Source organism: Crocuta crocuta, unplaced genomic scaffold (genome assembly GCF_008692635.1).
Source record: "Crocuta crocuta isolate KB4526 unplaced genomic scaffold, BGI_CrCroc_1.0 scaffold97, whole genome shotgun sequence".
Classification (NCBI taxonomy): Eukaryota; Metazoa; Chordata; class Mammalia; order Carnivora; family Hyaenidae; genus Crocuta; species Crocuta crocuta.
The window spans coordinates 3,793,848-3,809,117 of NW_027531999.1; the positions used below are offsets into that span (position 1 = coordinate 3,793,848).

The 15,270-nt window shown below is 41.4% G+C and overlaps 1 protein-coding gene across 1 annotated transcript in view; it reads right to left on the reverse strand.

Annotated features, from left to right (window-relative positions):
• Positions 1-15,270, reverse strand: part of MYRFL (myelin regulatory factor like) — a 134,131-nt gene that overhangs the window by 60,067 nt on the left and 58,794 nt on the right. Inside the window, exons 6-10 of the mRNA XM_077775266.1 lie at positions 14,823-14,973; positions 10,969-11,164; positions 8,405-8,481; positions 6,598-6,708; positions 4,957-5,047 (exon numbers count right to left, since the gene is read on the reverse strand). Of these exons, the coding sequence (XP_077631392.1) occupies positions 4,957-5,047; positions 6,598-6,708; positions 8,405-8,481; positions 10,969-11,164; positions 14,823-14,973 (626 nt within the window). The remainder of the gene's footprint in view (positions 1-4,956; positions 5,048-6,597; positions 6,709-8,404; positions 8,482-10,968; positions 11,165-14,822; positions 14,974-15,270) is intronic.

The following is a 15,270-nucleotide window of genomic DNA, read 5'->3' on the forward strand; positions in this document are numbered from 1 at the left end:
TTTTATTTACTTCGGAGAGAGAGAGAGAGAGAGAGAGAGAACAAGGGAGGGTCAGAGAGAGGGAATCACAGCCTGAGGGAAGCTCAGGCTCTAGGCTCTGAGCAAGCTATCAGCACAGAGTCTGATGCGGGACTTGACCCCAAGAACCGTGAGATCATGACCTGAGCTGAAGTTGGACACTTAACTGACTGAGCCACCCAGGCGCCCCATGAACATTCCTGATTCATGGGAAAAGTTGGAAATATTCATAAAGGAGTTGGAGGAAGTTGATTCCAATTGTCATGGATGACTTTGAGAGGTTCAAGATTTTAGCAGAAGAAGTAACTGCAGATGTGGTAGAAACAGCAAGAGAACCAAATGAAAAGTAGAGCCTGAAGAGATGATGAACTGCTGAAATGTCATGCTAAAACGTTCATTGAGAGTTGCTTCTTATGCATGAGCAAAGAAATTTGTCTCTTGAGGTGGAATCTACTTTTGGTGTAGATGCTGTGGAGATTGTTGAAACGACAACGGAAGATTTAGAATATGACATAAACTTATTTGGTAAAGTGACAGGGTTTCATAGGACTGGCCCCAATTTTGAAAGAAGTTCTATAGCGGGTAAAATGCCGTCACACAGCATCACATGCTATAAGGGACTATTCATAAGAGGAAGAATCAATTGATGTGGCAAACTTCATTGTTGTCTTATTTTAAGAAATTGTCACAGCCACCCCCACCTTCAGCAACTACCCCAATCATCAGTCAGCAGCCATGAACATCGAGGCAGGACCCTCCACCATCTCTAAAAGGTTTGGTTTGGAGCCTGAAATATGCCTGTATTCATTTAATCTGCTCTCCTCAGCAACACAGTGGCAAAGTTGCGAAATTCTGCCAGGGAGCGCCATTCACTGAGTAAAATGTAAATGGCGCCCTCTGCAGGTGCTTGGAATAGGAAATAGCAATTAATAGTAATTTGAGATTTGTTCTGAATTTGGAATGGAAAGCTGGAATTTCTTTGCTTTGCTTTGTTTGGGCTTTGAAAGCAGCAGACAAAGAGCATAATAGGAGAGGCTGAGTTGAGGAAGGCCGTTCATAACAAATCGATTTTTGTATCTTTTGAAAGTGCTATGGAAAATGGGCCTAGAAATGCTCCCTACCAGTGCTACTCAACATGTGGTCCAAAGGTCAGCAGTCAGCAGCATCAGCATCTCCTGGAAACTTGTCAGAAATGTACATTCAACCTACTGAATCAAAAGCTGTGGGGGCGCCCGCACGGCTCAGTTGGTTAGGTGTCCAACTACTGATTTCAGTTCAGGTCATGATCTCACAGTTCATGAGTTTGAGACCTGCATCAGGCTCTGCACTGACAATGTGGAGCCTGACTGGGATTCCCTCTCTCTCTCTCCCTGTCCCTCCCCTGCTCAAATTCTCTCTCTGTCTCTCTCTTTCTCTCAAAATAAATAAACATTTTAAAAAACAACAAGTGTGGCAGAGGGACCCCAGTATCTCTGTTCTACTCTCCAGGGGACTCTTTGTACCATACACTCCTGGTCGGGTTGTCTCTTCCATAGTAACCAAAAAGTTGAATCCCAGCTACAGGGTGAAATGGACATTGCTCCACACATGGATTCCTCTGGGTAAATAAAAAATTCATCTGAACTCCAGAAAAGGTAGGGGTGTGTGTGTGTGTGTGTGTGTGTGTGTGTGTGTGTGTGTGTGTGTTGGGGGAGGGAAGGGGGTTTGTGGAAAAGGGCTGGTGGCAATGGAGACGGGCCCTGGGATGGATTTGCTCTATGCCCATCCCTCTCCATCCCTGCAGCTGCACTATTTCTTTTGTTTTCCCTGCTCCTGTTTGCTGGTTTCCCATCTTGGGGCAGTACAGTTTGCAGGGCAGTAAAGGGGACTTCTTGGGGATATGCCCATTTTTATTCTTCTGGAAAAGAAACTGGAATAATGTATTAGTTTTCAAAACTAGGAAACCCCAGTGTGCCTTTGAAGGGCAGACAAAAGCAATCATCCCTCCTGCTTACAACACAGCACTCCAAACCAGGTTTAATTACATGTTTTAGAAGGAAAGTGGAGCTGAATGAAAACCTAGTCATTAACAGGGAGAATGTGAAGGAACTCCACTGCAGAATGCCCCCAAAAACAAAGACCTGGGAAAGAAATCTGTCCTTGGAGTAAACCTTAATTTCCATGAAATTGGTCAATTTACACTACAGGACCATAACATATTTCTAACGCTGCTCTGATTGACAAACCCAGGTGAACAATTACTGGATCGTGCCCACCATTCTCTCCCCAAGGAGAATTCTAACAGGCATGGTCTCCTGGAGGCCTGAAACTCATCTAGTCCAAGACTCATACATTTGCCCTTTATGTTAATCTCTGCTATTGGGAAGAATGATTCTTAGGCCTCAAAATGAACCTGGATTTGCTCAGTGCAATTTGCAGTTCTCCATATAATGCCTTCTGCTCTTATAACATCTTCAGTTGTCAAATTTTTCTTCCTTTATTCTGGAGCTCAAATTAACAGACCCCGGCCATGACCTAGGAGGGCACATCTGGCTTTTTTAGAGAAGGTAAGCTGGTCGGTGCTCTATCTAATCATATATATATATATGTTCAAGGCATATACCTGTATAGAGTGCTCTAGAAACTTAGGGTCAGGAAATGTGTTCTGTGGACATTTTGAAAACTCACTGATTCAAACATATCACCAGTTCTTTTTTCTTTTTCCTTTCTTCTTTTATAAGTAGGCTTCATGCCCAGTGTGGAGCCCAATGTGGGGCTTGAACTTATGACCCTGAGATCAAGACCTGAGCTGAGAACAAGAGTCAGACGTTCAACCAACTGAGCCACCCAGCTGCCCCAAACATCATTTCTGAAGTTCAATTTTTTTCTCTTGGTTGGTTTCAACGTTCAACAATTAAACAGATTCAAAAGTGCATTCATTTTCACTTCTGCATTTGTGGTCAGAGTAAAATAGTATCACTGAGCTATTTCCAGTTTGGGGGAGGGAGAGAACGGTTTGCACTACTACCATTCTTCTTCTTCTCATTGTTGTTAGGATAACCCTTGTGTTGCCCAGCACACTTCTAAAATAGTGCGTTCTCTCTCACTAAAAATTATGGCTGGAAGAAAGCAATCAAATCTGGAAGGCGATCACTTTTTAAAAATAAAAATTTAGTGAATGACATGACACCCAATCTACACTAAGTATAATTTAATGTATTTTAGTATTCATAACAAATATAAATTGCAGAAACACCTTCTCAAAATTACCATCATGAGTTAAATTATCATTGTGTTTTGGATACAGGGAGGCACCAATTAACAGAGTTCTGGAAACAGAACATCAGACTCTCTCTCTCTCTCTCTCTCTCTCTCTCTCTCTCTCTTTCATACTGGTGCTGTGTGGACTTCCAGGAGCCAGAGTACAGAGCTGCCAGCAGGAAATGGAGAGACCTGACACCAGGTAAATTATTCAAGGTATGCAGGTGACTAGCAGACTGCCAGACTCAAGCATGAGTTTCCCAGCTGAAAGCAACACTTTCATGAGATCTAATCTATGCTAACTCCGAAAACAATGGCATTATCTGTCTTTATTCCTCCCTCTGAAAAAACAGAAACAATAAGTGACTTGACTTTAAAATCACACTTGTTAGTGCAGCACAGCAATCCCAGATTGCATCAGGAGAGGTGTCAAAGACCGCCCCCCCCAACCCCACTGCCCCTGCTCCATGACCACACAAAAGGGTCCCATCTGCCTTTGCTCCAGCGGCACCTTGTTTGCCACAGATTAGATCAGGTCCCACAAAAACGGCAGGCACGTAGCCCAGCCCTTACCCTGGAACATCTGGACACAAGTGTTTTACCTCATTTCCATCATTACTTCACCCCCACTAGAAGTTTGAGATGCAGTTTAAAGGGTTTCCACTTGTAGGTGGCTTATTAGTTTTAATTGATTAAAAGAATTACACAGAGGGCCCTTTGTTTCAGAACAGCTTGAGGCAAGAGAGGAAAGACTCATTTTCCCAAATAGGCAGATCTGGTCCCCAGGCCTAAGAGTCACAGCCACATATGTGGTCATGCCCACACTGAACGATTTCTCCTGTTGGACTTCACATGCCCTACTCGTGTCACAGGTCAGCTCCTCCCCGGCGGCCAGGCTGGTGGTGACCCGTTTACCTTATGCCCCTGGCATTCTCCCTGGTGGCCAGCCTGGCCTCACACAGCTGCATCTCCAGCTGCCAACAGTTTTATGCTTTTGTGGCGGCCAAGATGCCTGTCCACAGCTGTGACCAATCATTCATTCAGCAAAACGTGCTGAACCATCACTCTGTGCTAGGCAGGGGCCCGGATGCTCCTGGGGTCACCAATCACTTTTGGGTATGAAATGCCTTCTTAACTACTCTCCCCACCCTGTGGGCTGTGGGATTAGAGAGAATTAGGTTGTAACCTGGGCTCCATCATTCACAAGCTGTTCAATGACGATGAGTTTCTCTCCTCCTTGAGCCTCAGTTCCTCTGCATGTAAAGAAGGTAATGTAAATGTGACCCAAGGTAAAATGACGTCATATATAAATTATTCAGGAACGTAGCATTTAAGCCAGGGTTTCTCAGCTGCGGCACTACTGACATTTTGAAAGGGTAACTCTTTGTCGTGGGGGCTTTCTTGTTCATTGTAAGGGATTGAGCAGTATCCCCAACTTGTACCCACTAGATGCCAGGAGCACCCCAGTTGAGACCACCAAAAACATGTTTGCAGACGTTGCCAAATGACCTCTGGCAGACAAAAATTCTCCTGGTTGAGAGAATTATGTGAAAACTAAATAATAATATCCGCTATTACTACCATCAGTGGGGAAACCACATACTTCAAGCATGAAATGAAAATGCAATGAAAATGCAAATTCTACTTCAGATGAGAAAAGCAGGTGGGATTCAGAAAGATTAAAGAACTGAACCTTACCCTTACAATGATCCGTTCAGAGATGTGGGCAGACAACAGATAGAACTGGTCTTGGTTAGCGGCATACAGTCCAACCACCAACATGAAGTATCTAAGTCAAAAACAGCAGCTCAATGCCAACGCATAAGGAAACAGACATAATTTGTGCAATCAAATGCCATACAACAGTTCATCAACAGTGAATTTACCTAGGTAGGTTTGCGTATTTAAAGATTTTCTACTCTGCTGTCAGCTGCCCCTCCTGTGAGATGGAATAGCAGTGGATTCACTCAGGATTGTTCTGGGTCCACCCTTTCCCAGTCTGAGGTATGTGTGAGCTGTTCTGCAAGCCCCACAGCACAGCACTGCTCACAAACAAATGCATAACAGGTACCACCTTAGAGGTCCCTTTGCTGAGAGCTACCCCCGCTACCTACCCTGTCACAGCAGGGCTTGCTCAACCACATGGGGCCCTTCCCCCTCATCTGTTCTAGGCCATGTGCACTGTAGACCTTCATGCCGTGACTTAGTCAAACACCTGGACCCTGTGCTCCAGTTGCTCCCAATGCAGTTTTCATCAATGTTATTTCAAAAGCTTCTTCATGTGTAACACTGATGAGGCATTTTTAATATCGGATCATTTTTTTTGAAAGTCAAAATAAAACTATCCCTATGAGAGGAGCTTTTGCTTTAAGAACCACATGAAAAAACCTTGCCAAGTTCCTCTGCAACACCTCCTTAGAAAATAAGAGTTCTCCCCTATTTCTAAAATAACACAGTAATAGTAATAAGTGTTATTTTCGTTATAATTATTAACCATTATCTGAGTCTTCAAAATGTGTCATACACTGAGCTAAGCAGGTGATCTATAGTATATCATTTAGAACCCCAAAACAACCCTGTTGGCATAGGATATGAACATTGTCCCCATTTTAGAGAATGGGAAAATGAGTCTCAGAGGGTTAAATTGCATGCTCAAGGTCATCCGGCTAGTAAATGGCGGTATCAAATTTCAAACTCAGTTTTTTTCTAACTCCAAAGCGTATGTTCTAAAACCAATGATCCCAAACTTGAATATGCATCAAAGTCAACTGGAGAATTTATTAAAATACAAATTATTGGTCCCCACTCCAGAGCTTTTGATTCTGTAGATCTTCAGTGAGGCCTGAGAGACTGGACGCTTCTAACAAGCGTCTTGGCAACACAGTCTCTGCTCACCCGGGGCCGCACTATGAGAACCATAGGTGTAAATCATCACTGCAAGTTCCTTTTGTTTTTTAATCAAAAAGAAGCTAGAGCAGAACTCCAGGACTCGGGGCTTTACACTAGTGACCACCACACAGGCTTGAGCAGAGCAGTTGGTCCTCAACCCCTGGACGGCAGTGAGGCATAAACATGTGGTCACTCTAGAGAATCATGGAGGGCTTGAAGGCAAACAGATCTGGGGTTGGACAGGAAAGAAGGCACCGTGGGAGATGAGCATGGATCAGGAAAGACACCTAAGGGTAAGGGAGATGTGTTAATAAACAGGAAGAGTCAAGAAGGGGGAAGTGGCCAAAGGCAGCCTGGTGTGACCAGGAAGATCAGAGGGGCCTCTGGAGAGCACTAGCCAGTCCGATCAAGTAGCCGGCCACCGTGGGGCATACACAGGGATGCCTGTACCTCTGGTCAGGATTTGGTTTTCCCTTCTTCCTCATATTATTTGCTGTAGTTTCACTGAAGTGTAACCGGCCCAGTGTGATTTTGGTGACCTGGTCAGCCAGCAGGTCAATTCTAAAACAAACAACAGAAATACCAAGAGACTGTGAGAGAATGTAGACTCCTTGGTCATATCTAACTCATTCTGAGAGTCTCAAGCATGTCAGTCACTGGTTTTTAATAAACTCCCCCCAACATGGTCTGGAATGGCTGCCAGGGAATAATTCTTGAAAAGTAAGATATGCTCATTCAGCAGAAGCTCCAGCCTGGAGTTTCTGACTCATAAGGGCAGTATGCTCCCTGTACCACATATGGGTTCTTTTAACTCCACAATGGGGAGAAAAGACATTTCATGTGCGCCTCTGCCACTGTTGCTAGAGCTGCCTCCTGACGAGCAATTTCTCGAGGTTTCTCACGAACTCCTTTGTATCCCCTTCACATATTTCCCCCTCCTGCCCTGGCCCCTAAGGAAGACCACACCCAGACTGCCTGGGTGGGAGAGGGAGAACCAGATGCACCAGACAACTTTACTGCTGTGTTTGTACACATGGCTCCCACGTGAGGGTCAGGCCAGGTTCCTGCCTCCTCTCTCCAGGCAGCAGGACCATTTTCTTTCCACCCTGAAGGGGAGTGCCTCAGGGGCAGAACACTGAGATGTGTCAACTACCTCCCAGACAAATAACTGAAAAGCAAATCACACTCCAAGTCATTCCACAGGACGAAGGCTCACCTTGGACTGCCATGTTGCTTGGGATAATCCCAGGGCTGTGTGCTTTCCATTTTGGAACTCATTAGGCAATCTATCAACATAGCTTTAGGGGCGCCTGGGTGGCTCAGTCGGTTAAGCGACTGACTTCAGCTCAGGTCATGATCTCACAGTGTGTGAGTTCGAGCCCTGTGTCAGGCTCTGTCGCTAACAGCTCAGAACCTGGAACCTGCTTCAGATTCTGTGTCTCCCTCTCTCTCTGCCCCTTAGCTGCTCATGTTCTGTCTCTCCGTGCCTCAAAAATAAATAAAACATTTTTAAAAAATTTTAAAAACAGCTTTAAAAAATTAGAAAAAATGAATTGTAAGCATAGCATAACTTAAAAGAAAGATCTAATCATAATCTGTGTCAAGGAACCCAGGTAGTTAGCAAGGGTGTCAGTAATAAAGGGTGATAAAAATAATGACTTAAAAATGGAGCTTTTTACAAGAGTTTGTTTGAAATTATTTCAATGCGTTTTACCTACTTATTTTTGTTGATAAGCATGTGCTCATAATATTAACATCTTATTACCAATGCAGTTTCTGCAATGGGATTCATTTTAATTCTTTATTACTTTTTTTATTCACATAGAGTTGATATATAATGTTACATTTGTTTCAGGTGTACAACATAGCAATTGGACATCTCTATACTTAGGCTCTGCTCACCGCATCTGTAGCTACTACACAACACTATCACAATAACACTGACTGTATTCTCCGTGCTGTGCCTTTCATCCCCGGGACTTCCTCATTCTATAACTAGAAGCCTGTATCTCCTACATCCCTTCACCCAATCGCCCATAACCCAAGCCCTCCCCTCTGGCAACCATCAGTTTGTTCTCTGTATTTATAGGTATGTTTCTGCTTTCTGTTTGTTTGTTCATTTATTTTGTTCTTTAGATTCCACATGTAAGTGAAATCATATGGTCAGTGGGATTCAGTTTTAATAAACAAAATATATTGGGCAATAGGTCTTTTTCCCCATAGCATTAACAAAGGAATTCAGAAAAGAAATTCTTACTTAACAGGATTGAAAATCTTTTTGCTTCTATCTGCTTGGGATTGTTCGATAGCAATTATTTGATTGGTGGCTTCTACCTGTTTGGAATAAGAAAAAGTAAATCAGTTACTGAACACATAAATTTATTAATAAAAATGTTCATTAGTAAAGAACATTCAAGTACTTTAAAAGTTTTCCAAGGTATCATGATACAGACTGGGTAGGAGGAACAAGTCACTGAAAAGACATATAAGGCAATGGCCCCAACCTTAAGCAGTATGCTACTGGTGAGAAACAAACATCTGTAAAACTAAACAATGAAAACACAAGACAACAGAAAACTTCAAGTGAACGGTGATTATAGTGTGAGCTAGTAGGTGGTTAAAACATCAGGAGTAAAACACATCAGCAAGGCAGCTCAAAGGATACAAGCTTTCATTCATTCATTTATCCATTCATTCCATAGATACGTGCATTCATTCATTCATTTATTCATTCATGTCAGAGCACCTGCTATGTACCAGGCATTACTCGAGACACTGGATATGAGCAGTGGAAAAATTAACAGAAATCCCAGCCCTTGAAGAGCTTACATTCCAATGAGAAGAAATACTAATAAACAATAAAAAGAAATAAAATACAGAGAATGGCATTTTTTTCAGTACTTGGTACAAAACTCTTCTTGCTCTTAATGAATAGTGGGAAGGGTGTAGTGAGACCTGCCTTGTCATATAGGGCTTGTGGGTATTAGCATAATAACAATTTTTCTGAAAAGCAACTGGGCAATCTACATCAAGAGTTTTAAGAATGTTCGTGCCTTTGATGTATAAATTCTTCTGGAATGTATCTTCATGCAAAGACAGGTATACGTGGATGTTTACTGAGGTTTGACTAACAATAAAAAATTGAAAATAAGCAAAACTTATAATAATGCAGGAATATGATACATTTATAGAATAAAAACTATCATCTTTGGGGGCGCCTGGGTGGCTTAGTCGGTTAAGCGTCCGACTTTCGCTTAGGTCATGATCTCACGGTTCGTGGGTTCGAGCCCCGCGTCGGGCTCTGTGCTGGCTGCCAGCTCAGAGCCTGGAGCCTGTTTCAGTCTGTGACTCCCTCTTTCTCTGACCCTCCCCTGCTCACGCTGTCTCCCCCTTCTCTCTCTCTCTCCTAGAAATAAATAAAACATTTTAAAAAAATTAAAAAAAAAACTATCATCTTTGTAAACAATATCTTATAGAGTCTTTAATAATATCACATTACTTTCATAATATACTATTAACAATATGAGATTAATTCTAAAAACTTTTCATTAGAAAGAGAGAGAGCCAGTGGGAGGGGCAGAGGGGGAGAGAGAGAATCTTAAGCAGGCTCTCTGCCCAGTAAGAAGCCTGACATCGGGCTCAATCCCAAGACTTTGGGATCATGACCTGAACCGAAACAGTCAGACACTCAAATGACTGAGCCACCCAGGCACCCTGAGATTAATTTTAATAACAGAAAAAATTAGACTACAAAATGGTGGGTCCCAAATATGAATGAATTTTCTCTTTCTTTGTAGTTTTCTATTGCATCTCAAAATTTTCATAATGGATTCATATTACTTACATAATCAGAAAAATATGTTTTGTTGCTTTTTGTCATTTGTATTTACCTTTGGTTTGGTTTAAGAACTCAGTTTGGAGCAAGAGCAGCTGATGGGTCCAGCAGTCAAGTCCCATTTTGGGAGACTCAGTGTCTAAGCTCAGGTTAATAATCAGAACAAAATACACAGATAATGGATGCTCCTCCCGCTGAGAAGCTGGATCTGAGGTATTAAGTTAATAAAGACTTGTTGACCACTCAAGAATGATCCTACCTGCATTCTAAACTCAACTCTCTCATTCTCTTATCTTGGATGAACTGTGTAACTTTATTGTGACTCAGTCTCCCCTCTGTTAAACTGGAAAAAAGGGTACATTGACTAAATTAATGGTTCCTTGGCTTTTTCAAGTCAGAGACCTATTTGGAAATTTGGTGAAAACTTTGAATCTGATGCATTTGAAAATGTACCAGTGTCAAGAAGAATAAAATAATTACATTTAGTAAAAAAAAAAAAAGTGCAAGATTTATATACTGAAAACGATCGAAATGGAGTTTGAAGTGATGTTCTCCCAGTTTCTGAGACACTTTCAGACTTCAGAAATTAGCAGCTTCCGCTTCCTATGTCTTGGAACATTTATTCTTAGAACCCATCTACCATGCTGTGAGGCAGCACAACCTATCCCACAGAGAGGTCCATGTGAAGAAGAGCCAAGGCCTCCCAGCCACGGTCTCATTTGAGCTCCTGGCCAATGGCCAGCCCAAACTTGACAGACATATAAATGAGCCATCTTGGATACTGATTCCAGGCCCAGCTGAGGACATGAACAGACACGAACTGTCAGAGCCAACCCCTAACCAACCTGCACATTTGTGACCCAAACAGATGACTGTTAATATTTTTGGTGGCTAAGTTTAAGGAATAGTTGTTGTTACGCAGCAACAGATAACTGGAACACTTAATTAAATTAGCTTAATTAAATTGAGTTAAATAAACAACTTACCTTAACCCCAAAAGCTTTCAAGTAAAACATTTCTATTGGCTTTAGGCCCATTTGGGTTTTGACAAATTTTGGACTTCCCCAAACTTGGATATAGATGGTTATCTGAAAATGGTTTTTCTTTTGGCAAACAAAAGCTTCATCTGCTGGTGAAAAATTAAATCCTTTGTCTGTGACAACTCGATAGCCTATATTGGGTCTATGGAAAGAGGAATTGAGAAACCAATTTAACAAACATTCTCCACACATTTTCTTTCATTAATAATATTAATTGTATAAACATTTCAAGAAAATATATTGTGGAAAGTGATTGTTGCTATATTGAATCAATTTGGTGAATTTTTGCTGAGCATTTGAAAATGCTATTTCAAAACACAGATGGCTTTCTCACAGCATTTTGTTTTCTCACAAGGAAGAAGCACAATTCTTGCCAAATGGAAGCATTGTTGCCTTGGCCTGCCTTTTCCCTTTGTGCTTTCCAGAATTCTAATTTGACTCCACCACTCAACAGAAAGACATAGTCCAGACGTTGAGAAATCACCACATCGGTCAGGCTTATGAAATATCTGGGATAAAATTCATCTTTTTTCATCCCTAAAAAAAAGGCTCTAGATGTCATCAGCAATACCACACTCAAATAGTCCCTCAGATGAGTGAATCCCTTGGATTCAGCCTATTCGTGGTCATAAGAAAAAGGCAGACTGGTCAGAATTACTAGGAATAGCTTTAAACCAAAGTAACCAGAGCCAGTCAGAAAACTGACTGAAAACCTGTTTTTACCAGAGTTCGGTCATTTCCTTCTTAGCCTCCTGATCTGGTAACAGCACTGAAAATCTACGATGCTGGTTACTTCTGCTGGGAACAGAAGTGACGGGGTGGCTAATCAGACTCCTGTGTTATTTGTCCTATCAAATTCTTTTCAATAGCAATGCTATGTGTATGACATGTTTAATGAAATACTTTGCAGTGTTAAGAAAAAGAAAACATCCTAAATGAGTAGAGAAGAGAATACAAAAGGTGAAAACTTTTTGGTGCATTTTCCGCATCCATGTTGTACAAATGGAACAGATTTCTGATCCATCAAGATTCCTAAATGTGGGGTTTTCCTCAGGAAAGAAGCTCCTTCCCAGGACCACAGGCAGAGGAGGGCAAGACTTACTGCTCTGTGGGCTCTCTGCTGCTCTGTATGTGGGTTTCTTCCTGGGATCTCAGTTTGGATGGCTGCCAGTATAATGAACATTGAGTTTCTAAATTTTGCTTTAACTCCAGAGACAGAAAATATGAACGAGTCTCTTGGGAAAAGAGTGTTCATGTTCTTTGCAAGGTAAGCGCCTTCCCAATGGATCGAGTCACTGGGCCATTGATTACCTCCAAGTAGCTGATCTGTCAAAGACTCCACAATCCTAGTGGCTGCCAGCAGCAAATTCAGGAACAGTCATTGAATGAAGGATTTGATAAAGGCCACACATCTTATGTCATCTGGGAACTTCATATTGACTCAGGTTTCTAGAACTAATCTTCTAACTTGCTCATCTAAAGGCTAGATGAATTGAATTATATAGATTTTACTGCCGAGGGTAATAAGAACTGTCTTGGTTGAGAAAAAAGGAAATATCATTTTGTGATCTTCCATGTTTCACTATCAAAAACTCCAAAGAAGGTAAGGTTTATAGCTCAGATATGAGCATTAGCCTGAAATTTAAAAATAGCTAGAAGGAGAAGCTGAATCAACCAACAACTATACCGTTGAAGATTATTATGAATCATAAACATTGATCTCTGGTTATAGAAATTTATTTACCTAAAAATGGTTATTCTGATTTTGATATCAAAAGATATACATATAGTCAACTAAACTGGCTTTTTTTTTTAATTTTTTTTTAATGTTTTATTTATTTCTGAGAGAGAGAGACAGTGTGAGCAGGGGAGGGTCAGAGAGAGAGGGAGTCACAGACTGAAACAGGCTCCAGGCTCTGAGCTGGCAGTCAGCACAGAGCCTGACGCGGGGCTCGAACCCACGAACCGCGAGATCATGACTTAAGCGAAAGTCGGACGCTTAACCGACTAAGCCACCCAGGCGCCCCTAAACTGGCTTTTTAAACAAGCTCTGTTGACACAAGTCTTACATATCACTCCGAAAAAAAGCTTTTGATACATTTTCAATCCCGTAACTTCATTGCTTCTAGGTAAATTTAAGGAAACAATATTTTTGTATCAAACTAAACATAATAATCTGAGACAAGTGATTTTCTATCTCAACGATATGAGTAGTGAAAGTAAGATGACCTGAATTCTAATGTAGATTACTATTGTTCTTTTTGGGGCACCTGGGTGGCTCAGTCAGTTAAGCGACTGACTCCGGCTCAGGTCACAATCTCACGGTTCATGGGTTCAAGCCCCACGTCGGGCTCTGTGCTCTCAGCTAGCTCAGAGCCTGGAGCTTGCTTCGGATTCTGTCTCCCTCTCTCTCTGACCCTCCCCTGCTCATGCTGTCTCTCTTTCTCTCTCTCTCTCTCAGGAATAAATAAAACATTAAAAAAATTTAATATTGTTCTATTCATTCACTTAAGAAAAATGAATTATATCTAAGCATTCAAAATAAATCTGCCTCTATACCTTTGAGCTGATATCATCCAGGTTCTCCTTTTTTTCCAGATCAGTGGAGCTTAGATTGGCTGTTCAGATAAACTTTAAAAAAAAAATCTACTCAAATGAGAAGAAAGGCAAACTACCTCAAGAACTTGATCAACAGTTTCATACCTTGGTACTCATATTTAGGAGAGTGTACGAAATACTCCCCAATATATAACTAAATGAAGATTAAGACTCAAAACCAAGACCTATGGACCCTTCATTTTTTTTTCTAATTGCACACAGTGGCAAAGACAAAAGTTGTGACAGTTCAACGATGCAATTAGCAATTTGCTTCTTTCTGCCTCCCATTCAATAGACCAACTCCCAAAGTTTGTTTCAGTCCTTAGAATTTGTTTGAAGGAAAAGATTTCCCCCTTCTAGTTCATCCAACATGGAAGTCCTAGTGATAAGTTTTGCTCTTAAAGAGGCTATATTTGAATTTGGAAAATACCATGAAAGCCCTCAAGTTTGTAAATCAACATTTCTTATTTTGTATTTATTTATTACTTGAAAATCCTATTCCTTAACCATTAACATTGTTTTAGATTTTTCAAGAAGGCATTTATAATCTTAAAAATTCTAGAAGAATAAAGAGAAGGCTCTGACGACATTTAAGAGCAATAATATGTAAGTCCACATTTACTTCTTGAAACTATAATCTCACAAGATTAGGATGAAAGTTTTTCCAGTTTAAAGATATTTTCTATGTTTTCATTTCAGTCTCCTAATACAAAGCCACCACCAACGGTGACTGCTGCCATATATGTTGACAATGAACTTGACAATACTGATTCACAACATAAATATTGGGGAAGTGGTATTGCCACTAGCTAGCATTTAATGTGGCCCCCTAAAACAGTATTTTATGGAATTTTAAATTCAGTCCAGGATCAAATGTTACTGATTTGGGAAATCTCCATTTTCCAGCATTTAGGTGAACTGGGTATTGATTTCAGAAAGATTCTCTCCCTCCATCGTTTAGTGGGCAAATTATAATGCGTTAGAATGATACGACTGGACTCCTAAAGGTCAGAAATCCACGTCTCAACTATTCATTAGTTGGAATGCGAAACATAAGGAATAAAACACACTTTCTCATTGACCCATCCTATTCAAGCAGGAATGGCATCAAAGCCCAAATACTTTGATTTAGTCCTGAAGATTAGCACTGCCTTCCTTCCCTCACTCTCCAGCACAGCACCAGGGGTTCCTGAGCCACTTACAGGTTTTCATAACGACCATTTAACAAACTGTGCCAAGGAACACTTTGGTATGGCTGCCACTTCAGAGTAGGAGAACACTGGTCCACAGGCATCATGTTCTGTCCCTCACTGTCGTAGTCTTGCACTTCACTGCTGTGACTCCTATTTGTCACTGCAAAGAAATCCACATGTTAGATCTTTCCTCCAAAGATGTTTTTCCTAGACTCACAGACAGCTGCATGGAGCCAATGAACTGGCCATATATGAGGTAGAGTGACCACATGGGAAGTAACAAGTGTTGGGAAGTAAGAGACATGTGGCTAGCCTTGTTTCCTCATCTGCAAAAAGACCAACTTGGGGTCAGTGATCTCTAAGACGAAATGGTACTTGTTGGAAATTTTGCCCTTAGTATCTATCTATCTGTCCCACTTCCTGCCTAGCATCTCCCCATTTCCAGTCAATGTGGTTC